We start from the raw sequence: 24467 nt of genomic DNA, 5'->3' as shown, positions 1-24467 counted from the left end.
TTGGCGTCGCGGCCGCTGCTGCCCTCCTGGGGCAGGTTATTCCTTTTGAAAGAGCATAGATGGTGGAGCTGGGGGAAGGGGCTCCTTGGACTATTTTTGCAGCTTCCGGTGAGCTTATGATTATTTCAGAGTTAAAAGCTAAAGAAAATAGTTCTGTATCACGGCTGAACTCCCCGGATGATGCCGCATCTCCTCCACGGCTCGGAAGAGCAGAGCTTCCATCCACGTGTGGAGGTGGACCGTCTGGGGACCAGGGACGAGAACTCGGTTCAGAGAACTCTGGGCCATTTACTTGTATGGAGGGAAGTTGCCATCTTTCAGGGAACTAGAAAAAAGCAGAGGTTCAGGGTGACTTTCGGAGTGGAATGCAGTAATCGGGGAAGGATGGACTCCCTTGTCCAGCACTGTAGCTATGAATGTCATGTGACCCTTGAGCCCCTGAAAGTGAGTGGTCCAGATTGAGACGTGCTTTGAGTGTAAAATACCCTTGGGTCGCCAAGAGTTCATTTCAAAAAAGGAACATGGGGCGCCGGTGGTTGAGCGTCCAGCTTCATCTCAGGTCGTGATCTCGTGGTCGGTGAGTTCAAACCCCCCCCCCCCCCCATCGGGTTCTGTGCTGACAGCTCAGAGCCTGGAACCTGCTTCAGATTCTGTGTTTCCTCTCTCTGTCCCTCCCCTGCTCACGCTCTGTCTCTGTCTCCCTTAAAAGAAATAAATGTTAAAAAAAATTAAAATAAATTAAAAAATACATTAAAAAAAAGAAACGTGAACTACCTCAATAATTTTGTACTGTTTACATATTAAAATGGTAATATTTTTGATGTTTTGGGTTAAATATATATCACGGGTTAATTTTACCTTTCAAAAAAACCCCATTTTTTTTTAATGTGGGAACCAGAAGACTTAAAATTTACGTATGTAGCTCACATTTTCTTTCTATTGGACAGTGCTGATGTGTACCAAGTTAAAATAAGAACTGGGTGTGCTTATTCTATCAAACTCAGAAGCTACATTGTCAAAGTAATATTTTATCATTGCTACAATGCCGTAACATGAATTTCAGTCTGATAATCTTTGAAATCATAAAGGCAATACTCGGTTATGAATACATATTGATTTATTAACCAAACATTATGCAAATTAGCAAGTAGTTTTCTTTGTTAACATCTTAAACAAGTTTCTTAGCTATAAAGAAGTCTTTAAGGTGTTTCATTTGGAAAATTCCAATTGCGATGAAGATTAATGTTTGTGCAAAAGCCCACCATAACACATCGCTGTTTGTATCTTCGCTGGTCATTCGAAAATTTTCTTCACGGTCCTACGTAGAAGAGAAATAGGCAGGTTTAGTTTCTTAAAGTATTTAACGTATGAATTTGAGGGGAAGGTGGTATATGCTTTGAAGATGTTTAATATTTCCCAGTTAGTATCTCATACCAGAGTGCAGTATCTGATTAAGCTGGGGCATGTTGTTAGCTTAACACCAGGATTAAGAATCAACCTTATAAAGCATGTTTTTGTATTTTGATGTAGAATGTCTGCTATTTGATCCATTATCTTTTACATTTATTTCCCAGCATTGAGCAAAGTGACAGATTTTCATCATCCGCGTCCTTGCTTCACGTTAGGCTGGGCACTCTGTCAAGCACACCTGTCCTCCTCTTATTTTCCAGGCAAGGAAACTGGTGTCTGGAGACGACACGAGGTGAGCACAGGGGCAGATCTGGCCCCATGTGTGAGCAGAGTCCGCTGAGCACAGTGACCCGGAAACACACAGTGTCACAAGAACAGAACTGTCATTTGCAGAGCAGGCACACCGAGCCTCTCCATGTACGTGGGGGATGTTGGGGAGCATTTATTTATTCGCTCTGTCGGCTCACACCCCGAGAGCGGATGGGCCGCAGTCCCCCTTCCGAGAGGAGCTCACAGTCCAGCAGACAGTGACAAGGTAGTGACAGCTCACTCTTGCCCTTCACCCTGAGTGTCCCCACCGTGCTAGCTCGGAGAGAGAGACGGGGAGCAGGCAGTCTATTCTCTCTGCAGTTTGGGGGCTTTGTCTCCAGAGCTGCGTTCCTGGCAGGAAGAGAGAGAGTAAGTCGAATGGGCAGACTGACCCTTTGATAGTTTTGTTCTTTGACTATTTGCTCAATTTGCTCAATTAGACGTTCCAGCTTGAAGCTAACTTCATTAACTTTGTCCTTCGCTTGAGCAGCGGCTGCATCAAGGTCGTGTTGTCCAACTCGGATCTCTAAGTGAATCCGCTGTACAAACAGTGACAAGGAAGAAACATGCTTAAAACAGCTCCCCTCCACGTCTGCCTTGTGTCTCCCCGACTCCTCTCCTAGCTCTCTCCACCCCCCACCCCCCTGCCCCTTCTAGAGCAGGCCCCGCTTCTTTCTAGTCTCTCACTGGCTCTCAATCCCCTGCCGTACTCAGTAGTCTTTCTTGGTGATATTAACGCATTAGATGGTGACCCACGACCCAGAGAGAGTACTCACACCCTCCTGAACGTCAGATTTACCATTAGGCAAATGCCTTTGGTGCCGAGGGAATTTGATGACTTTCAGGAAATTTTTCTTTACGTGAAGCTTAATTTCTGATGCTAACATACAGATTCTCTTCATCTGCACTCAGCACCTTTAGAAAATAACCAGTCACCATCTGCCATGTAAGAGTTGTATTTATTGCAATTGCGTTGTTAATTTACCGTCCAGCCTTCGCTTGTTTTCAGGCCTGAATGATCACAGTTCTTTTAACGGTCCCTCACAATTCTTGTTTTTCCAGCCCTTTAATCAACACCGTGGCTCTCCTTTGAACCCCTTCCAAGCTGTGCAGCCCCTTCTGTGGTTGCTGCACTGAGATGCGGTCCCAGGACTTTCATAAGGCTCTAGCCAGTCGGGAGTGATGGTTCTGCATACCAGCGTCACGCCTGAGTAGCACTGACGCCTGTTCATCAGCACGGACACGGGAGGCATGTACTCACCAGCTTACTCCCTCCAAATGACACAAGCCTTGTAGAGTTAGATTCCAAGCAAATGATGTGTTCGCCAGGTGAATGTGAAGTAAAATAGAATGTTCCCTGTGGGCCATATAACTTGGACAATAACACCTAGGATTGAGGATATCCATAGTTTAAGTTTATTATTCTCTACTTTCCCTTCTTAAAAATAAATCTCCCCTATGTCATGTAGTAAGAATTGTGCTATTCCTAAAGAAGAAATGAAGTGGTTGATGAATGTGAGAATTATTTAGCCTTGTTGGTAAAAACAACACACACAAACACACAGTAAGATATCCCTTATTCGCTATCCGATTGTCAAAGATTTAAATAAAAGTATCCAGGGAATGTATTGAGAAATACTGTCTCTAAACACTGATTTGGGAATGTAAGTTGAACAGCCATTTTGTAGAGCAGGTCAGCAATATGTATTAAAACTTAAAATGTATATAACCATCAACTCAGTGGTTTTACCTATGGAATCTTATTCTATGGAAATGAACAAGTGGAAAAAATTATATGTAAAAGGATATTCCGTGTGGTGTTATTTGCAATGGTAACCTTGCTTTCTTAAAATTACTTTAATACTTTTTAGTAGGGGATTGATTAAATTCAGACAAAGCCAAATAAAGGCATATTACGTGGCCAAAAAAGAGAGTACTATACCCATACCTGTACTAAAGGTGTCCATGATATCCTGTGGTAGAGCAGTCTGTATAGGATCCTATTTTTTGTTTAAAAAATCATTTGTAGGGGCCCCTGGGTGGCTCAGTCAGTTAAGTGTCCAACTCTTGATTTTGGCTCAGGTTATGATCTCACGGTTCGTTGGTTAAAGTCCGCATCAGGCTCTGTGCTGACAGCACGGAGCCTGCCCGAGATTCCCTGTCTCCCTCTGTCTCTGCCCCTCCCCGACTCGCACTCTATCTCACTCTTTCTCTGTCAAAATCAGTAAATTAATTTAAAAAGCATTTGTAAGCTGTAATCATCAAGACAGTATGGTATTGGCACAAAGACACACAGACCAATGGAATAGAATATGAGAACCCAGCAATGGACCCACAAATGTATGGCCAACTAATCTTTGACAAAACAGGCAAGAGTATCCAATGGAGAAAAGTCTCTTTAGCAAATGGTACTGGGAGAACTGGACAGCAACATGTAGGAGAATGAAACTTGACCACTTTCTTACACCGTACACAGAAATAAACTCAAAATGGATGAAAGACCTGAATGTGAGACAGAAAAACCATCAAAACCCCAGAGAAGAAAATAGGCAACAACCTCTCTGACCTCAGCCACAGCAATTTCTTATTCGACACATCTCCAAAGGCAAGGAAATTAAAAGCAAAAGTGAACTATTGGGACCTCATGAAGATAAAAAGCTTCTGCACTGCAAAGGAAACAATCAACAAAACTAAAAGGCAACCGATGGAATGGGAAAAGATATTTGCAAATGACATATCGGACTAGTATCCAAAATCCATAAAGAACTCACCAAACTCCACACCCGAAAAACAAATAATCCAGTGAAGAAATGGGCAGAAGACATGAATAGACACCTTTCCAGAGAAGACATCCAGATGGCCAACAGACACATGAAACAATGCTCAACGTCACTCATCATCAGGGAAATACAAGTCAAAGCCACACTGAGATACCACCTCACACTGGTCAGAGTGACTAAAATGAACAAATCAGGAGACTATAGATGCGGGCAAGGACATGGAGAAATGGGAACCTTCTTGTACTGTTGGTAGGAATGCAAACTGGTGCAGCCACTCTGGAAAACAGTGTGGAGGTTCCTCAAAAAATTAAAAATAGGACTACCCTATGACCCAGCAATAGTACTGCTAGGAATTTACCCAAGGATATAGGAGTGCTGATGCATTGGGGCACTTGTACCACAATGTTTATAGCAGCACTTTCAACAATAGCCAAATTATGGAAGGATCATAAATGTACATAAGCTGACAAATGGATAAAGAAGATATGGTTTATATATACAATGGAATACTACTTGGCAATGAGAAAGAATGGAATCCTGCCATTTGCGGCAACGTGGATAGAACTGGAGGATATTATGCTCAGTGAAATAAGTCAGAGAAAGACAGATACCATGTGTTTTCACTCATATGTGGATCCTGAGAAACTTAACAGAAGACCATGGGGGAAGGGAAGGGGAAAAAATAGTTACAAACAGAGAGGGAGGGAAGCAAACCATAAGAGACTCTTAACTACAGAGAACAAACTGAGGGTTGATGGTGGGTGAGGGAAGGGGAAGGGGGAAAGTGGGTGATGGGCACGGAGGAGGGCACTTGTTGGGATGAGCACTGGGTGTTGTATGTAAGCCAATTTGACAATATATTTTTTAAAAAGAGCATTTGCAAAATGCATGTATGTATGTTTCCAGAAGCTTAGAAGAAGACTGTATTCTTAGAAGAATACACACCAACCTGTTAGTTGGTTATTTTTGTTGGGCAAATTTGATTTACTGTTTAGCTAATTTCTATATTGTTTGCCATTTTATAAGAACAGGTGTAGGACTTCTAGTCTGTCATCAAGGAGCTTGGAGGTTGCCACTCTGTCCTAACAAGTAAAAAGATGAACAAAAAGAAAAGCAGTTCTTTTTAGATCTGTCAGAGAATTGAGGTCACAGGGTAAACCACTGCCCCCAACACTGGAGAGACCAGTAAGTACAAAGAATCACAACTTACCAGAGCAGAAACTGTGGGCACCAGTACTGGGTTCCTTTTACCTGGTACATGATGTCCAGTTTTCATCAACCACAAATTTCAAGGACTACTACTAGATGGCCAAAAACATAGTTTGAAGAGACCGAGCAGGCATCTGAACCAGACTCAGACATTTCAGGGATACTGGAATGAGTAGACACCAGGCATTTGGAAAAACTGTGGTTAATATGCAAAGGGCTCTCATGGAGGGAGCAGGCAGTATGCCAAGAACAAAAGGGTAATGTAAGCAGAGAGGTGGAAGTTCTAAGAAACTTTTTAGATGCTGTAACAGAAAGTAAGGATGCTTTTGATGGCCTTATTAGACTGGACACGGCTGAGGAAAGAACCTCCCAGCATAAGGATATGTCCATGGGAATTTCTAAAACTGAAAAAGCAAAGAGAAAAAAAGACTGAAAAAAAAAAAACGGAACATAATATCCCAGAACTGTGGGACGATTGTTAAAGGTGTAACATTCACGTAATGGCCATACTGGAAGGAGAAGAAAGAGGAGGAAATGGAAGAAATCCCTAAAACAATAATGCCAGAATTTCCCCCTGGTTAGTGTCGGACACCAAGCCACAGAGCCAGAAAACTCGGAGAACACCAAACAGGACCAATGCCAAACAAACCAAACCAGAGAAAGACCCTACACCCAGGCATATGGTAAAACTGCCGATATCAATGATAAAAACATCTTGAAGCCAGAGGAGAAAAACACCTTCACTGTAAAGGAGCAAAGGTAAGAGTTATATCCGACGTCTCCAGAAACCACACAAGCAAGAACAGCATGGAATGAAATGTTTAACGTATTGAGCAAAGAAACCCACCAGCCTAGAATTCTGTATCCTGCACAATTCCCTTTCAACAGTGAAGTAGAAATAAAGATTTCCTCAAAGAAAATCTGAGGGAGTTTGTCATTGCTAGACCTACCTTGCAAGAACTGGTAAGTTCTCAAAGAAGAAGGAAAATGATATGGTTCAGAAACTCAGATCTCCATAAAGGAAGAGATCAGAGAAGGGCTAAGTTAAGGTAAAGTAAAAACTTATTTTCCTTAACTGATCTAGTAGATACTAGTTTGTTCAAATAATGACAACAATGCATTTGGTTATAGTTCACGGAAAGGGACAGGAGGGAGGAATCCGGAATGCTTGATTACTCTAAGGCATGTGCACCCCCCATGAAGAGGTATGGCGGTACTTGAAAGTGGACTTGTGTTGGTTGCAAATATATATTGCAAATTCTAGGGCAACCATTTAAAAAAAAAGTTCAAAAAGTATAACTGATATGCTAAGAAAAGAGACAAAATGGAGTCACCTAAAATACTCAAAGTCGTGAAAGATTGGAGCTCCTGGGTAGTTCAGTCACTTGAGCATCTGACTCTCGATTTCAGCTCAGGTCATGATCCCAGGGTCCTGGGATAGAGCCCCATGGAGGTCTCTATGCTGAGCGAGGAGCCTGCTTGAGATTCTCTCTCTCCCCCTCTGTCCCTCTGCCCTGTGTTCTCTTTCTCTTTCTCTCAAATAAAACCCACAAAAGATAGAAAAAGTGGGAGACAAAAATAGGAACAAAGAACAGGGCAGTGAATAGGAAATGGGAACAAACATGGTGAACGTCCATCCAGTGATACCAGTAATCACTTTGAATGTCAGTGGTCTACATGTACCAATTCAAAGACAGGGATTGTCAGAGTGGATCAAAACCAAAACTGTATGTTGTGTATAAGAAACTTTAAATATAAAGACACATGTAGATTAAAAGTTACAGGATGGAGGGGGCACCTGGGTGGCTCAGTCAGTTAAGTGTCCGACTCTTGGTTTCAGCTCAGGTCATGATCTCATGGTTTGTGAGTTTGAGTCCCATATCCGGCTGTGTGGCGATGGTGTGGAGCCTGCTTGGGATTCTCTCTTCATCTCGCTCCGCCCCTTCCCCACTTGTTCTCTCTGTCTCTCTCTCTCAAAATAAATAACGTTTAAAAAAGGTTAAGGGATGGAGAAAGATGTATATGCTGACTAAGCTAACCTTACAAAAAAGCTGGAGTACTCCTATTTGGATACAGCAGACTTCAGATCAAGGAAGGTTATCGGGGATAATTACATAACAGAGCTTTACATAATGACAAAGAGGTCAATTATCCAAGAAGACAAAACAATCCTTAACGGGTGAGCACCTAACAACACAGCGCCCGGCTACGCGAGACAAAAACCGACAGGACTGCAGGAGGAAGGGGAGACCCCGCCCGTAGTCGGGAGGCTCTGACACCCACCCCTCTGTCAGGAGCGGACAGCTCCAGCAGCAGGTCAGGAAGGACATGGTTGGACTCAACAGCACCATCAGTCAACGGCACCTAACCACCTAACGCATGTCTGTAGCCGACTTCATCCGCCAACTGCAGAATATGCAAATTCTCAAGGCCACACTCACCAAGACAGCCCACATTCTGGGCCACAAAGCACACCTGAATCCATTTAAAATAGTACAGATCATCAACTACATTTCAATAAATAATAATGATAATAGAAACCATACAAAGTCTACCCTCAAAACACAATGGAGTTAAAGTAGAAATCAGTAACAAAGATAGTTGGAAGATGCCAAAATATTCAGAAATTAAACACACATTTAGAGATTAAGTACATTTTAAATTAACAAATGGGGCAAGGAAGAAATCCTAAAAGAAATTTCAAAATATTTTGAACCAGAAGAGGATTGTGGGAAGATGGTGGAGTAGGCAGCACCAGGAGTCTGTCTTGCCATCTAGACAACAATTACACTGTTAGAATCTGCCTGATGTAACTATTTTGGAACTATGGAGTCTATGGAAAGCTTGCAGCTTCCAGGGGAAGCCTTGGGTGGTAGACTGTGGTTAATTTTGGTCAGTGTCAGCTCTTAGCACAGTAGTAGCTACCCATCCCATCCCCGTGCGCGCCCTCATCCGCATCTGTAGCCCAGCCACATGGCAGGCAGCGGCGCAGGTGTTGCTAGAACAGCGTGCTCGTAGCGTGTGGAAGGAAGCCAGGGTGGCCGAATGACCTTGTCCTCCCAAGATCAGGGATCTGCATAATGGTCATTGAAGGGATCTTCAATAAGATTATCGGCAGACTTCTCATCAGAAACTTTGGAGACCAGAAGGCAGTGGATTGATAAACTCAAAGTGCTAAAAGAAAAAAAGTCCAAAAAGCGCATGAAAAGATGCTCAACATCACCGACTGTTGGGAAATAATGGACAATGGGATACAAAATGCATGTGTTTGTATGGGACACAGATGTTGTTACTGCCTGCCCTACCAGCCGTGTTATTCCCTTGGGCTGTCAATCACATGCCGTAGGAACGGGGAGATGACCAAGCGGGGCAACTTAGAGTGCCCTGTGCTCCTAGACACACTGATCAGGTAACAATGGTCAGAAGCTCTGTGAAGGTGCTGATAAGGACCTTAAAAGGGGATCTTGTAAGAAATGTTGAAACTAGGGCTGTTTCTTCTTCCTTCAAATAGAGTTTTCTTGAAAATCAGGCCTATGGGGTGAGAACTTGGTCTCTTTTAGGCCAAGAAGAGGGCGGGGTATGTATTAGGACCATGATAAATATTTGTCGAATGCAGAATGAATCAAAATATTTTTCATCCCTTCTAGAAGGATGTATTGTTTCAGGGGGTGCCTGGGTGGCTCAGTCAGTTAAGTCACTGACTCTTAGTTTCTGCTCAGGTCATGACCTTGTGGTTCGTGGGTTCAAGCCCCAAGTTGGGCTCTGTGCTGACAGTGTGGAGCCTGCTTGGGATTCTCTCTCTCCCTCTATCTGCCCCTCCCCACTCACACTGTCTCTCTCAAAATAAATAAAATTTAAAAAATTTAGAAGGGGGTATTGTTTCAGGCAACTATGTTTTTGAGGAATGAATCTTCTCTGTCTTAGAAACAGTAATTGGGATTTCTGTGACAATTTTTAGCTCAACTAAAATTTCAATTCCACACTTAATAAGCCATAGAGACATTTCCAGATAGTTCATAAAAGGACAAAGAAGAATTGGGTCTCAGCATAAGGGTAGGGAGGGGAGGTAGCTATGCAGACAGGAGTCAGGAAAGTGACCCCGGCAGAACCACCATTAGGCCGGTGCCAGGCGCACCAGGGGAAGGTGCTGTACCAGGCCAGGTTCAAGTGTGCCAACAGTCCAGCTGGAGTGGAGTCTCCACAGGAGCAGGGATGTCAAAATATCTCCTACGCTGGGACCAGGCAACCATCCAGTGTAATGAGAACAGGAACTTTCTGTCCCCTCCTCCCCAGAGGAAATGCCTGTTCTGCTCTGTGAGGCTTTGCTCCACCACGAGCACATCCCCAGGGCAGCTCCACGTCCAAAGGGAAGTAGTTCTTGCAACTGCGTTTGAATTCGTGGACTGAGCAAGTCAGTGTCTTGAGCTGGTGTGGTGGGGACTGGAGGTCTCCGTTACATCCAATGTACAGATGACAAGACAGGATTGGAGCAGTCAACCTGCTGAAGATTCAGCTTGACGGTCTATACTTGAACTTGGCTCTGACTCCAAAATTCGCCTTCTTCCCACTCGACCATGCTGCCTTTTCTACTCCTGTTAACCCCAAGGGGACCAAACAGACCAGAGGCTGCCACATGACTAAAGAGAGTGCCTGCCAGGGAGGAGGGCGGAGGCGCCCCTGTGGTCCTCCTGCGCGGGTGAGGCTGTGGTCCTGACAAAACCACAGGGATGCCTCGGCCCTGGGGGTCCCATCTTCCCAGCACGACCAGCAGACTTCAAGATGATGCGTACGAGGCCTAGCATTTCTATTATTTTAAAATGTTCTGCGTTAAGGTCTCTGCTCTTCAGCCAGACTACAGGCTCCCCGGAGGCGGGCACTTGCCACGTCTTTGTGCAGCGCCTCTATTCGGGGCTGTACACAGGAAAAATTGCAAACTCTGGTTGATGAGTGCCTATGCGGACGCGTTTAAAGTTTGTGGGGATACATGGCATAAGAGTTTTTAGCAAATGAAAACTTTTAGTGACGAAACATAAAAGAATGCTTTACCTCATCATTGTAGGTTGTAACAGTCACAAACATTCCCAGACCCGGAGCCGACTCGAGGAAGTCGTGTCTGCGTGTGTCCCATTGCTGGATCCTGAAAGTCCCTGTTTCACAAACGCGAGATGTTTATTACAAGATAGGGGTAAGAAATATTTACGTAACGTTAACTGATGAATGAATTTTCTTTTCAGTTGATCTGAATAGAAAACACCGTTAGCGTAAAGAGCTTAGGTCCTGGTGATTAGGTCCCGTGGCCGAGCGGGAAGGCCCCGGAGGAGAGAGGAAGGCGTGGGCTCGTGTTCCCACGTGACTTCACCGCTCTGCACTCAGCTCCCTCGGAAAAAGGGGATAAGCTAAGTCCCTCCTAAGTCTCAGAGCTGCGAGGGCTGTTGAAAAAATAAAGAGCCGTGACAAATTTCTGCCTCGAGTCCCAGTAGCTGTGTCTGTCACCCAGCACAATTCCTTTGCTGAGGCCTAGGCGTGTCCTGTCGAGTCCTTCCTTCCCCTGCTGTCAAGGCTCCTGCTCGGGTCTGCGTCCCTGAGAGAGCCTCCCACTTTCTCCTTTGGGGCACAAAAGCGTCGTGTGGCTTACCTTTCCCCTTCAGCCCTTGCCAGGTACAATGTCAATGAAAGGAGTTCACGTTTATTGAAAGACATTGAAAAATAGCTAATAGTCCTTGTGTGTGCCAGGCACTGTGCTGAGCACTTAATGTGCCGCCCCATCGATTCTTGAAATGTGCTTCGAGGAGGCATTTCTATTCCTTCACCAAGTCAACTGATAAGTATACAAGGAGCCCCTTCCCCAGTGACAGCACCGTTCCGGGAGTGAGGACAGACGTGAACAAAATAGACACTATCTTTGTTTCCACGGAGCTCTCGTACAGAGAGAAACAGACAACAGGGAAATAAGTATACAGTATTCAAGGACGCTGTAAGAAAAAGCAGGTGACAGGGATAGGGGACTTGGAGAATTCGACAGGGCAGTCGGGGTGCCCCCTGAAGTTTGAGTGAAGAACCAAAGGACTAGGGGAGTAAACGATGTATATAATTTCGTACTGAGTATCCTTATAGACATGTTTCTGTCTCTACATCACATTCAGTTCTAAGTATTTGCCAAGCATTCTAGAGAATTTACACGTCGTCTGAATTTTCATGACAACAGGCGATACTATTTTTATGACAAGTTTACATATGATGAAACCAAAACAGAAAAAGTAATTTGCCTAAGGCCACACACCTAGCAAGTGGCAGAGTCAGGACTGAAACCCAGGCCATGCAGTGTCTCTCCCCTACTGCCACACGATGCTGCCTCCATCTGGGGGAAAGACTGTTCCTTGCAGGAGTGTATGCAGAGGTCCTGGGGTGGGAGCATGCCTGGGGTACCAAGGAACAGCAGGGCTGCTGGGGTGAGGACAGCAGGCAGAGAACGCTAGGAGATGAGGTTGAGAGTATGGCAGGGGCAGGATCACAGAGAGCCTGCACATCCGTTGTTGGGATCGGGGAAGTAGTTATTTGGAGGAGTGAAATCAAGTGGCTTTCACTTTAAACTATCTGTCGTGTGGGGGCGCCTGGGTGGCTCAGTCGGTTAAGCATCCGACTTCGGCTCAGGTCATGATCTCCCGATTCGTGGGTTCGAGTCCCGCGTCGGGCTGTGTGCTGACAGCTCGGAGCCTGGAGCCTGCTTCAGACTCTGTGCCTGCCTCTCTCTCTGCCCCTCCCCTGCTCACACTCAGTCTCTCTCTGTCTCTCTCAAAAATAAACATTAAAAAAACTTAAAATATTTGTCATGTGGAGAAAAGACTGAAGGATCCAGAGTGGAAGCAGGGAATCGGGGTGACTTGGACCAGGTGTGAGTGGTGGCTTCTGCATACTGTTCCCTAGTCTACAAGTTGGAAACTGAATCTCCAAGAGAGAAGGTCGTATAGCTAGTGAGTTGTAGAGGCAGAATTCGAGTCAAGGTAGCGCGATTCCAAAGCCCAGAACTACAGGCGCAGGGCCACGTGGCCTCCCTGGATGGCGAGGAGACAGGTCCCTGACAGGAACGTCGCCTGACGGGAACGTCGACTGTAGGGAGCAGCCCCTGCAAAGTGGGGCACTCTGGGGGGAACACCGGAAGAGACCACCTCCTGGCATGGGAAGATCCACAGCAAAATCTCAAGCCCTGCCTGCACTTGGTCCTAGGCACCTTTTAACTGTCCTGGTCCTTTGTCCCTCCAGACATTTAAAAAACTGTATCAAATGCACATTGTATGCTGTTTCAAGGGTCTATCTCCAGGAGATCTTTTTAAAAGTATCATTGATGGGGACGCCTGGGTGGCTCAGTCAGTTAAGCAGCTGACTTCAGCTCAGGTCATGATCTCATGGTCCATGGGTTGGAGCCCTGCATCAGGCTCTGTGCGGACAGCTCAGAGCCTGGAGCCTGCTTCGGAATCTGTCTCCCTCTCTCTCTGCCCCTCCCTGATCATGCTTTGTCTCTCTTTCTCTCTCTCTCAAAAATAAATAAACATTAAAAAAAAGTTTTTAAGGATCACTGATGATTCTAGAAAAGATGGAATAAGCACATTCCACCCTATTCCTTCTGCTAATGACAACCAAAAACATCGGGCAAAATGTGTAAAACAACAATCAGAAGACTCTGAAAGGTAGGAAAAAGGTGATTGGTTGAGAGCCTCAAGACTCAAAGCGCAACTCAGCAGTGAGTGTCCTCCAGCTGACCTGCCCTGGCCTGGGTGCTACAGCAATCTGCAACTGCGGACCAAACTCAAAGGGAGGGAAAGAGAGAGAGGGGAAAGAGAAAGCTTGCTCAAGAAAAACCTGGTTTCTTTAGCCAGAGGATCTGGAAGGGCCTGCAGGATGGAGCCCCTTTGGGTACACCTGCCCTGCCCCAGATGAGTACCATGAAGGAAGCTGCACCCCTCCCCACTGGATGCTTCACGCGAGGGCTGGGGTGGGGTCCTGGGGAGATGCCCACCCTGTCTGAGGGCTGCAGGGAGGCGTGAGATGCACAGACGGATCTTTTCATCTGCCTATGAGGTTCCGCGGGGCACATAACAGAATTAACGCGGCAACAGGCGCAGTGGGAGAACAAAGCAGAGGACGCTCTCCTATAGAGGAAAGGGGGTAGGAGGGCTGTTGTAAACAGAAAGTCCATTGGAGGAAAATGGGAGCTGGAAGTGTAGTGCTTTTCATTGGCTGACCCCTGGCAGTCTCTCATTGGCTGGGCTGTAATTGTCTCTCATTGGTTGGGCTGTGGAGTCTCTCATTGGCCGGAACTGTTGCTGGGGGAGGAGGAAACCTTCCTTCCTTCCGGTGGGCTGGGCAAGTAGTAGCTACAGTGGAATCCACCCGCAGGGTGCGTCCGTTCCTGTTGGGTCTGCAATTGACCAGGAGTGGTAGGGCTGAGAGCTCCCCTGGGGCCACCCGACTCCATTGTAAATGAGGCTTCCTTTTACTCATTTTCACAAGACAAATATATATATGGAAAATAGAAACCATGCATGACTGATAACGGAACAACAGTTTGAATGACAGTATACTTCACATCAGAAACATGGAGGCCGGAAGGAAGTAGCACATTTTCAAGCGTTGAAAGAAAACAATTGTCAAACCACACTCTATATCCAGCGGAAATACCCTTCAGAATGAAGGCGAAACATTTTTAGGTCAAGGAAAACTAAGAGAACTTTTTCACCAGAAAACCTGCCTTAAAATAATTTCTAGGGGCGCCTGGGTGGTTCAGTTGGTTAAGCGTCCAACTTCGGCTCAGGTCATGATCTCACAGTTCGTGGGTTTGAGCCCCGCATCGGGCTCTGTGCTGACAGCTCAGAGCCTGGAGCCTGCTTCAGATTCTGGGTCTCCCTCTCTCTCTGCCTTTCCTCTGTTTGCTCTCTGTCTCTTTCTCTCTCTCAAAATAAATAGACATTAAAAAGTTAAAAAAAAAAAAACTCGCTAAAGGAAGTTCTTCAAACAGAAGGAGAATAATAAGGAAATTTGGAACACCAGGAGGGAAGAGAGAATGACAGAGTAACTAGGGAAATGATGACAGAGCATTCTCTATTTTTAAAATTGTTTGACAGTTGAAAGCAAACAGTATACATAATATTGTCTGATGTGATTCTCAAAGTATGTAGAGGTTACATTTAAGACAACTATATTATAAAGGGTGGGGAGGGCAAAGGCACTTCCATGGTCGTAAGGTTTGTACGTTCCTCTTGAAAAAATGCAAAATATCGATCCTCATGGACTGTGATAAGTATGTGCATTGCAATCCCTAGAGCAAACACTACTAAAACTATACAAAGAGGTATAGTGAAAAATACTATAGATAAAGCAAAAACGGGTTATTATAAACACTGAAGTGACCCACAGAAAGGTAGGAAATGGAAAACAGGAACAAAAAGCAAAGGGAGCAAACAGAAAGCAGTAAAATAGCAGACCGGAATCCAGACAGTATACATTGCATGTAATAATTACGTTAGAGGTAGATGGTCTAAACAGATTAGACCAAGATTGTCAGAATGGGTTTTCTTTAATGACCCAACTAGTACGCAGCGTATGAGGAAATCACTTTGATATAACGCTGTATGTAGGTTAAAGGTAAACGGATAAAAAGGGTAAATCATTCTGATGTTAATAAAAAAGCTTGGGTGGCTCTGTAAGTATCCAGTAAAGTGGACTTCAGAGCAATGAAAATTACCACGGGCAAAGAGGGACATTACATAATGAGAAGGGGTCAAGTCACTCAGAAGACGTCACCCTTAAGGTATAAGCGGAGTGTGAGCGCCCACGAAGTAAAACAACCGAAAGGAGACCACACAGGCACTGCTGGAGTCGGACCACGCTGGTCAGTAATGGAGAGAAACCTGCAAGGAGGTGGAAGCGGGAAGGACCGCCAGCCGCCAGGACCCGCCGGACACCCAGTGCACGCCCCCCGGCAAGAGCACAGTAGGCCCTTCTCTTCGAGTACTTACGGAACTTTCACCAACTGGAGCAAGAAAGCCCAGAGCCCGATCAGGCAGGCACCTCTGCGGAAGCAGCTGAGTGTTGGGGTTGGGGGGGGGGGGGGGGGGGGGGAGCACACGGCCAGGCAGACGGACCACTTTCCAAAGTGTGACCACCTGGAAATCTGTTTCACGAGCTTCCCATTCGGTGAGATGAGCCCCGTCTTCCTCCCGGCCCACTTCCGGCACGCCCGCCCCCGCCTCTCGGATGGGAATAGTCAGCGTCTCCGTCTGGCCACCACCAAGTGTCTTAACCCCTCCGGAACTCACCCTTGCTGCCTGTGTCTCCGAGCGGTTAGGGTGTCCCCGCTTAGTCAAGCCCCCCCCGCCTTTCTCTGGGAGTTTGCTCCTGTCGCCATTCCCACCCTTGCCCATACTGGGCCATTCCGGTCAGCCTGCCAACTGGTCTAGCGGTCAGGCGTACGTTCTGTAAGGTGCTAGATCGGGGAACATGCTGTGTTCGTCTTGCGTGGGCCTCTTGGGCCCGGCCATTAGCCGAGAGCAGTATTCGGCTCTATGGTAGAGGCTCCATGAGGTTCTGTGACACGTTCAATGAAGATTTTGAACGAATGAGTACCAGTGGGGCTCAGCGTCACGACGCCAGTGATCCTGGCGGCCTCCTGAGTTGTCCGAATGAGTGGGAGTGGTTTCCGTTGGCTTCGCCTCGATCTGCGGCCCCCAAGGTGGGAGGAGGGCAGGCGGGGGGGTGTCATGCCCCTGGGAGGCCACCAGATGGCAGTGGAGAAGCATTGTTCAGGGGCCGGCGGAGGTGGAGGGAGGTCACCACCGCGGGATGGAACATGGGACAAAGGCGGGGACAGGCTGCCCCGTCACGCTTCTCACCGCACATCGATTGAGCGGCGGGGAGTCCTGGCTAGGAGCTGGGACACGGGCAGGGCACTGCCCCGCTCTATGCCTCAGTCTCCCCTTGAGTAAAACCGCATAATAACGGGTGTATCCCGAAGGGGGTGAGGAGTTAAGTGAGTTGGCATTTGCAAGTTGCTCGGTGCAGAATTTAGCCCGCGTGAGCGCTGTGTAAGCACTTGATGACTTATTTCTGCCGTTGTTATTGGGCTTTGTGGGCACTTTCTCCCGCCTGCCGCTGAACCCTCCGACCCTGCAGTGTTGGTAATGACACCCACTTGCACAGGTGTGGAGCCTGAGGCTGAAGAGGCGAATGGCTCATCTGAAACCATCCAGATGATAACAGGCCAAGCCAGGATTAAAACTCAGCTTGAGTTCCAAATCGAGGGCCTTGGCCCCCTCGCTTCAAACCACACCACTCACTCCGCGGCCTCGGTCTCTGTGTGCGTGCGTGTGGTGTGTGTGCACGTGTGTGCGTGGCAAGTGTGGCGTGTGTGCGTGCGTGTGCGTGTGCACGTGCGTGCGTGTTAAAGCTCAGGTGTGGTTCACACAGAGCTCCCGGCCGACCTCGCTTCCTAGGCGCCCTTCCAGGGTGTTCCCTCCAGGGAGCCCTGGTTGGGAGCCGCTGGGTGCCCGGCAGGCAGAGTCCCTTCCCGGGCCGTGTACACGCAGCTCTCCAGTCCCCCGGGGACCCCGTGCACACCCTGTCCAGGCACTCGGCCCCGCCCTGTGACCCCTGATGTGGCTGTGCCTTCCACCCCAGACTGTGAGTCTTCCTCGGCTGCGACCGGGGGCCATTGGATTGGTACTAGACTGGTCAGGTGCATTCACCGTAGGAAGTTTAAAAAGCAAAAGTCCCCTCGAGAAGGTTTTGGTGATCAGTATTGCCCTTCTGGTCTCTCTCCTGTAAATGTGTGTTGCATATTTTGTAAGAAGTGAAGGCAACCTGTAGATACTACCTGTGACCTGATTTTCCCACCCAGTTATGTGACCGTCTTCCGGTAGACCTAACTATTCTGCTGTTACCTAAAGTGAAGTCTACACAGAGAGCTGAAGAAAGGCCCAGTGTTGTTTGTCAGTGCTGACCATGAGCGGAAGAATGGAGGCACGGGAGGCCCCGCAGCGTGGTGGTCGACGGCCCGGTCGTCTGGTCGACCCCTGGTGCGACCTGGCACAGAGAGCCAGCGCCCTCAGGAGTAGCTTTGAACATGGAGCGATGTCTTCCAGAACGTTCCGGGTTCCCCGAGGACTCTCTGTCTTCCTACACACCGGTCAGCCGCATGCAGACTCCGTGTAGGGGGAGCGCGGTGAGGTGGGTGCGGCCGACGGAGGTCCTCGTGACACGCACACCGTCAGCGTGTAGCTCACACCTGCATCACCCTGGACGGAAACCGTCCGCTTCCCAAACGCCCCCGCTCACTACCTAACTCCTAAGGGCGACCGCCATTCTGACTTGTACAGACGCACGGGCTGTGGACGCCCTCTGGTGTCCACACGCGTCAGCGGGTCCGTCTGCGCCGTCACGGGCAGGACGGACCGTCCGGCGTTGCTGCCCCGCGAAGCGGCTACGTGGCACCTGTCTGTCGGCGGCCACGTGAGCAGGGTCCGGCTTGGGGCCCTTACGAGCGGCGCCGCGTAAGTTTGGCGGCACGTGGACACGGGTGTGCGGCTCTGTGGGGAGCGTCCCGTGGCCTCGGCGGTGGCGAAGCTCGTGCCCCGTGTGTGAGGCTCTGCGCCTGCCGTACACGTGAACGCTCGGCCGCTTGCTGGGGGTGCTGGCATCTCGCTGGGCTCTGTGCTTCCCACCGACGAGCAGGGCGAGCGCCTGTCCGCCACTTGCCGGCTCTTTGGGTCTCCCCTGTCACGAAGTGTCTGCTGGGCTCTCGCCCGTTTCTCTGTCCCGCTAACGTGAGCCTGTCGTCCACGGCGGTTTGCCAGGTGGTGGACACCTCCTCCTCCACGTTTATCCTCGGGAATCGGCGTGTTTTCACTACGGAGGAGTGACTGGAAGCACAGACGTTTCTCCCAAACCGGCGGCGGGTTCGCAAAGGGCTTGCGGCACGGTGTCAGGTGGCATTAGTGACATCTGGGGCCAGAAGCGCGGGTCCTCGCCGGTGGGGGGGAGGGGGGACAGCTGCCATGACTCGCAGGCGCACGTGGACCACACGTTGGGGCCGCTCCGGCCCCCTCACCCCCCTCTCCCGGCTCGGGCCAGCTTCAGGGGGGACCTGACCTGACCCAGCCCTGCGGTGGGCGCGGCCTCCACGAAGACGCGAACGCAGCTGCCCCAGGGGAGGGCGAACAAAAGCACTCGCGGAACTTGGCCACTTGTCCTGCGTCCCATCTCTAACGCCCCGAAGAAAATGCAAAAACCCTGGGTATTTGGGCAAAGTGAATCCTATCCAGGGACCTTTTTTTTAGAGAGAGAATACGAGTGTGCCCAAGCAGGGGAGGGGCGGAGAGAGAGGAGAATCGCAAGCAGGCCCTGCACGGTCAGTGCAAGCCCGCAGGGGGGCTCCGTCTCACAAACTATGAGACCAGGACCTCAGCCAGCCAGATGCCCCATCTAGGGACCTTTTGAACGGGAGCGACCAGGAGCAAAATTTCTATTGGTTCTGAATTCTAATTGTTTTCTTTTTAGGGAACAGTCTCTGGGGCGCCTGGCTGGCTCTGTCGGTTGAGTGTCTGACTCTTAATTTCAGCCCAGGTCATGATCTCACGGTTTGTGAATTCGAGCCCCATGCCACGCTCTGTGCTGACGGTGTGGAGCCTGGAGCCTGCTTCAGATTTTCTCTCTCCCTCTCTCAGCCCATCCCTGTCTCTCTTAAAAAAAAGAAAAGAAAAAAGAACGGCCTCCCACACTATGATCACTGTGCTCCAAGGTGCATGTCTCTCTCTCTCAGTGCCTGCTTTTCACGAGGGACTAACAGCCTTGTTTGAAAAATGTCTCCAAGGACCAGCAAGTAAAACTCATCAGGTCAGCAGTGGTAACACACAGCTCCCCCCCCCCCCAAACCCCTGCCTCTGCCAGAGCTCCCTCCCTCTCCTCTGCTTCTCAGGCAGTGTCCTTCCTTTCGGGCGCGGGGGCCGGGCGGGGGGATGTTGAGCCAGAGTCAGGGCCGCACCTGTTCTGGCAGTTTAGGACAGAGCCTGGGAGGCCAAGTTGATAAGGCCAGAGCCAGAGCCCGGAAGGGTGGGGGCTAACACTGCTGAGCACCTGCGTCTGGTCACGGGCCACGCCAGGTGCTTCGCTGCTCCAGGGCAGGTGTGAGCTCTGGTTTACAGATAAGGACACAGAGCCCCAAGTCACCAAGCTATTGGGCAACGAAGGTCGTTGCAAAGCATACCTCTTTGACACCAGAGGCCGGGCTCTGCCTGACGAGGCGCCCCGAGCTGCCTCCACCCGGGGAAGGTCGATTCCTCAGACCCACTGCAGGCTATTTATTTGTAGTCCCGACAAGCAAAAACACTCCTTCCGGTGGATTTGGATGACCGGCCCCGAGGTCATCTCTCTCAGACTTTCTAGATGGGTGTGTTTCGTTGGATCCCATCGTACCTCAGAGGTGAAGGCAGAAGGAGACGTCACTGTGTGCTCTCCTGGACCGGGGATCTCAGACGTGGCCTCAGAGCCCCACAGACCCTGGAAAACCTTAACATGTTTGTTTTCATTTTAATGGTCGCCTAAAAATTAAATATGAGCACATTCTGGGTTGGCACCTCTTAACCAAGCAGCGTTTGGCACGTGCACTCACAACCATGGGCGCCCTGAGGGAGCGTCAGGGACTCACTTCGTGGACACTGGAGACTTGGTAGCAGTTCAGTGAGGCAGGCAGTGGAAACAGAGTCGTTTTCTGGCTCAGGCAGCACAGGCACCCAGAGCTCAGAGAACCCGGCCCACAGCGGTCAGGAAGGGATTCACGCTGTAAGCAGGTGACCTGAGCCAAGGTCCTGGCTGTAGATACAGGGGCTGCAACACACAATGAACAAGAAAGCACAGAGGGTGCAATGAAATGTCCTCATAAAAGGGATTTTTGGAAGTTTATTTCTTTATTTTGAGAGAGAGAGAGTGCACGCATGAGCAGGGAAGAGGGGCAGAGAGAGAGGGAGAGACCCAAGCAGGCTCTGCACTGACAGCATGGGCCCAATGCAGGGCTCGATCTCACAAACCGAGATCCTGACCTGAGCCAAAATCAAGAGTCATATGCTTAACTGACGGAGCCACCCAGGTGCCCCATAAAAAGGAATTAAAAAATGTTTTTTAATGTTTATTTATTTTGGGGAGACAGAGAGGCAGAGTGGGGGAGGAGCAGAGAGAGAGGGAGACACAGAATCCGAAGCAGGCTCCAGGCTCTGAGCTGTCAGCGTAGAGCCCAATGCGGGGCTCGAACCCATGAAGCACAGGATCGTGACCTGGGCAGAAGTCAGATGCTCAACCGACTGAGTCACCCAGGTGCTCCCCATAAAAAGGAATTTTTAATGAAATGTTTAGGAATTGTATTTTGGGATATGCTATTACATTATCTGGCACATCAAAGTAATGGGCTGATGATTACAGATACAATCATAGTTAAAGGAAAATTTTTTTTAAATAAAGGAAAAACAATGACAAGAATAGAGACGTAACTGATGGCTCATCATGCTCAAAATTCTTTTAGAAGAAACTCAGAACAGTCAAGTAGGAAACCTGCAAAATATCTTTCTGTTATCAAACCCAATATTGTTGATTTGTATGTCTCTTTGACTCCAGTAATACTTGGTTTCTTAAAGTCTACTTTGCACTTTCTTTTGGTTCATACTTACATGTATGTCTTTTTCCATTCTTTTACTTTCAAGCTCTCCTTATACTTAAAGTATTTCATTTTGGGGGAGCCTGCGTGGCTCAGTCGGTTGAGTGTCTGACTCTTGATTTCAGCTTAGGTCACGATCTCACGGTTTGTGAGTTAGAGCCCCGTATCGGGCTTGCCCTGACAGTGTGGAGCCTGCTTGGGATTCTCTCTCTCTCCCTCTCTCTCTGCCCTTTTCATGCTGGCTCTCTCTCTCTCTCCCTCTCTCTCAAAATAAATACATACACTTAAAAAAAAAGAAAAAAGAAAAAAATTAAAGTGTTTCATTTGGGAACAGTATATAGTTGTTTTGTTTTGTTTTTAAATCCAGCCTGATGACCTTTGTCTTTTAGGTGGAGAGTTTTGTCCGTTTGCACTTAATGTAATGTAAAATGTAGTTGGGTTTACGTCTACTATATTGCTAATTGTTTTCCATTTATCCTGTTTGTTCCTTGTTCCTCATCCTTTCTTTCTTGCCTTTTTTGAGGTGGGGGATTAATCAAGTATTTTTTTTGTCCATTAGCATATTATGGGACTTGAGGACTACATTCTCTCTCTCTCTCTCTCTCTCTTTTTTTTAATGTTTTATTTTTTGAGAGCGAGACACAGAGTGTGAGTGGGGGAGGGGCAGAGAGAGAGAGAGAGAGAGAGGGAGACACAGAATCCAAAGCAGGATCCAGGTTCTGAGCTGTCAGCACAGAGCCCAACACAGGGCTCGAACCCACAAACTGTGAGATCGTGACCTGAGCCGAAGTCTGACGCTTAACTGACGAGCCACCCAGGCGCCCCTCTCTCTTTTTTAATAATGGTGTTTTATAATTGGTGGCATTTAAAATTTTTTTAATTTTTTAATTTATTTAAGTAATCTACACCCCCCACATGGGGCATGAACTCACAACCCCAAGATCAAGATTCGCACACTCTACCAACTGAGCCAGCCAGGCTCCTCAAGGCCATATCCTCTTTTTAAAAATATTTAAAAACATGTGTCCTGACGCGTTTCCACAATTTCCCTGTAGTTAAAGCAGACTGTAGGTGGCTGAGCTCTGGCCCTAAATAACTGCACGGGGGCGATGGCTAAGAAGACCACAGAGGAGGCAGAACACAGATGGAGGCTTGAGGAGGCAGGGCGAGGGGCAGTCAGAATTGGAAAGAACCAGAGCAGGACAGTTTGGACGGGGAGCCAAAGAGGCTCCTGACTCAGGCCTCCGGGGGGCCGGCACGAGACCTCCACGTATACACCACCCTCTGGCTGCATTCGCCTTCCCGCCTCCGACCCCTCCGGCCGGTCAGGTGATTCTCAGGCTCCCGCCACGGGTGTGCCCGGGACACGTCCATCCAGCTGGTGGGCCGCACGGTAGCAGGCAGGGTGGGCGGGCTGCTCCCGTCCCTCTTACTCCTCCTCTGCCCCCTTCAAATGCAGGTTGAAATTCACAGATTACTAGGAAAATGGCCGCCGGCCACGGAGCTCGTCACCCGAGTCACGTGTCCCCTGGGAGGCGAGCCGGGGTCGGGGGTGTGTTCTGTGTGCCTGGCTGCATTCTAAGAGCTGTACAAATATTAATTCAGTCGCCATCACAGGAAGAAACAGGTGTCATTATTATTTTTATCCCCTTTGACAAAGGAAGCAGACAGCTTCCGTAGCTTGGCCAAGGGCACACGGCCTTGGATCTGGGCGGCCCTGCTCACGCCACACGGTCCCAAACACCACTCGGAGTTGCCACAGCAGCGGGGGCTCCCACGTCAGGGTGAGTGGAGAGGAGCATTTGACACTATTCAGCGTGAGATGGGAATCATGATCTGCACTTACGGATTCTGCTGTGTTCTCCCTTTTGGCATGAAAATCAGGGAACCTGTTGCCAATTTTACCTGAACGTTGGAGGTACTGTATTTACCATGCGATTCTGCGGCCCTGGGCACCTGTTTCTTTCTCAGCAGGCCAGGGCAGCTCAGCTGAACGGAGACGAGCTGGGAGGCGGTGTGGGGAACGTGCAGAAATCTCCGTGCCCATGGCCAGCTTTATGGACGCTTTGCTTGGAAAGCGTCTCAGATCTGCGTACCCCTGCCCCCCCCTCCAGCACCGCTCCCCACGGGACACCGTGAGCCTCCGGGGGCTGAGGCTCAGAGACACCTTAACGTGTGCTGATTCATGCTATTTCGCTGCACCAAGCCGGAGACATCACTTACCTTTGAGAATTCGGCCACGGTTAGCATGATTAATGGGACCAGAAATTCTTTTCCTTCACGAAACCCGACGACCGGAAAGACCAATCAGGCTTGGACTCTGTGGTGCTGTGTCTTTGTTTCCCGGTCTATGGATTATGCGGTTCACTCCCAAGGCTACTTTCGGGTCAGGTTCGCAAACCTCGATACTCTCTCTCAAGAGGAAACCACACAGCGTGCCGCTCCCCGCCAGACAGCTCACGCAGCAAGAAACCAGCACGGTCCCGTAAGGCGACACGCCGAGTGGAGCTACCCACCTGTCAGCAGGGTGTCACTGGGAATGTCTTCTATTATGCACTTCTCCTCTCGTTCCCCCGCGTGGAAATAAAAAGCCGCCGAGAGTGAAAAGTACAAACCGAAAATAAATGTTAACGTCGGCATCTCTGGGTAGCGCTCTCCTTGAAACGGCTCGATCACAAGTGCGCTGCTCAGTGGGCGCTCGTCTTCCATTGGACAGTTCTGTCGATTGATTTCTGTGAGAAGTAACATGTGGCGGCCGCCCTTGGGCGGGTGACGGCAGCAATTCCCAGGGAACAAGATAAAATGATGTCTGAACCTGGGGCCTCTCCAGGCACGGTGGCCTCACAACTCCTTCTGATCTCTTTTTAAGGACTTTGAAATGTGACGAGGGGACGAAAGACAACGCAGGGCCAAGGGACCAGCACGGTCGAAACCCTGAAGCACCACCGGCAACAGCCCCGCCCTCGCGGTCCTGTCCCCGGTCCCTGGTGGTCCCGCGGTTTGGCAGGAGCGGGGGGAGGGGGATGTGAGCTTTGTGCCAGGGGGTGAGAACCGAGGGCAGGGGT

The 24467-nt window shown here is 48.9% G+C and overlaps 1 protein-coding gene across 2 annotated transcripts; it reads right to left on the bottom strand.

The window, feature by feature from the left end:
• Positions 1 to 1095: 1095 nt before the first annotated feature.
• Positions 1096 to 24126, bottom strand: LOC109259306 (transmembrane emp24 domain-containing protein 11). 2 transcript variants are annotated; one of them, XM_019436845.2, is made up of 5 exons: positions 23919 to 24126; positions 10755 to 10855; positions 2981 to 3106; positions 2112 to 2258; positions 1096 to 1318 (listed from the first exon to the last, which is right to left on the bottom strand). In XM_019436845.2, exons 1-5 carry the CDS (start codon positions 24109 to 24111, stop codon positions 1169 to 1171), a joined length of 717 nt encoding a protein of 238 aa, XP_019292390.2. In that variant the 5' UTR covers positions 24112 to 24126; the 3' UTR covers positions 1096 to 1168. The 2 variants fall into 2 exon arrangements, with proteins under 2 accessions (XP_019292390.2, XP_019292388.2); XM_019436843.2 differs by lacking the exons at positions 10755 to 10855; positions 23919 to 24126 and adding an exon at positions 15722 to 16318.
• Positions 24127 to 24467: the final 341 nt, after the last annotated feature.

This window comes from Panthera pardus, unplaced genomic scaffold (assembly GCF_024362965.1).
Source record: "Panthera pardus isolate Hobbes unplaced genomic scaffold, ASM2436296v1 HiC_scaffold_13, whole genome shotgun sequence".
Taxonomy (NCBI): Eukaryota; Metazoa; Chordata; class Mammalia; order Carnivora; family Felidae; genus Panthera; species Panthera pardus.
This window is presented reverse-complemented; position numbering and strand designations above follow the sequence as displayed.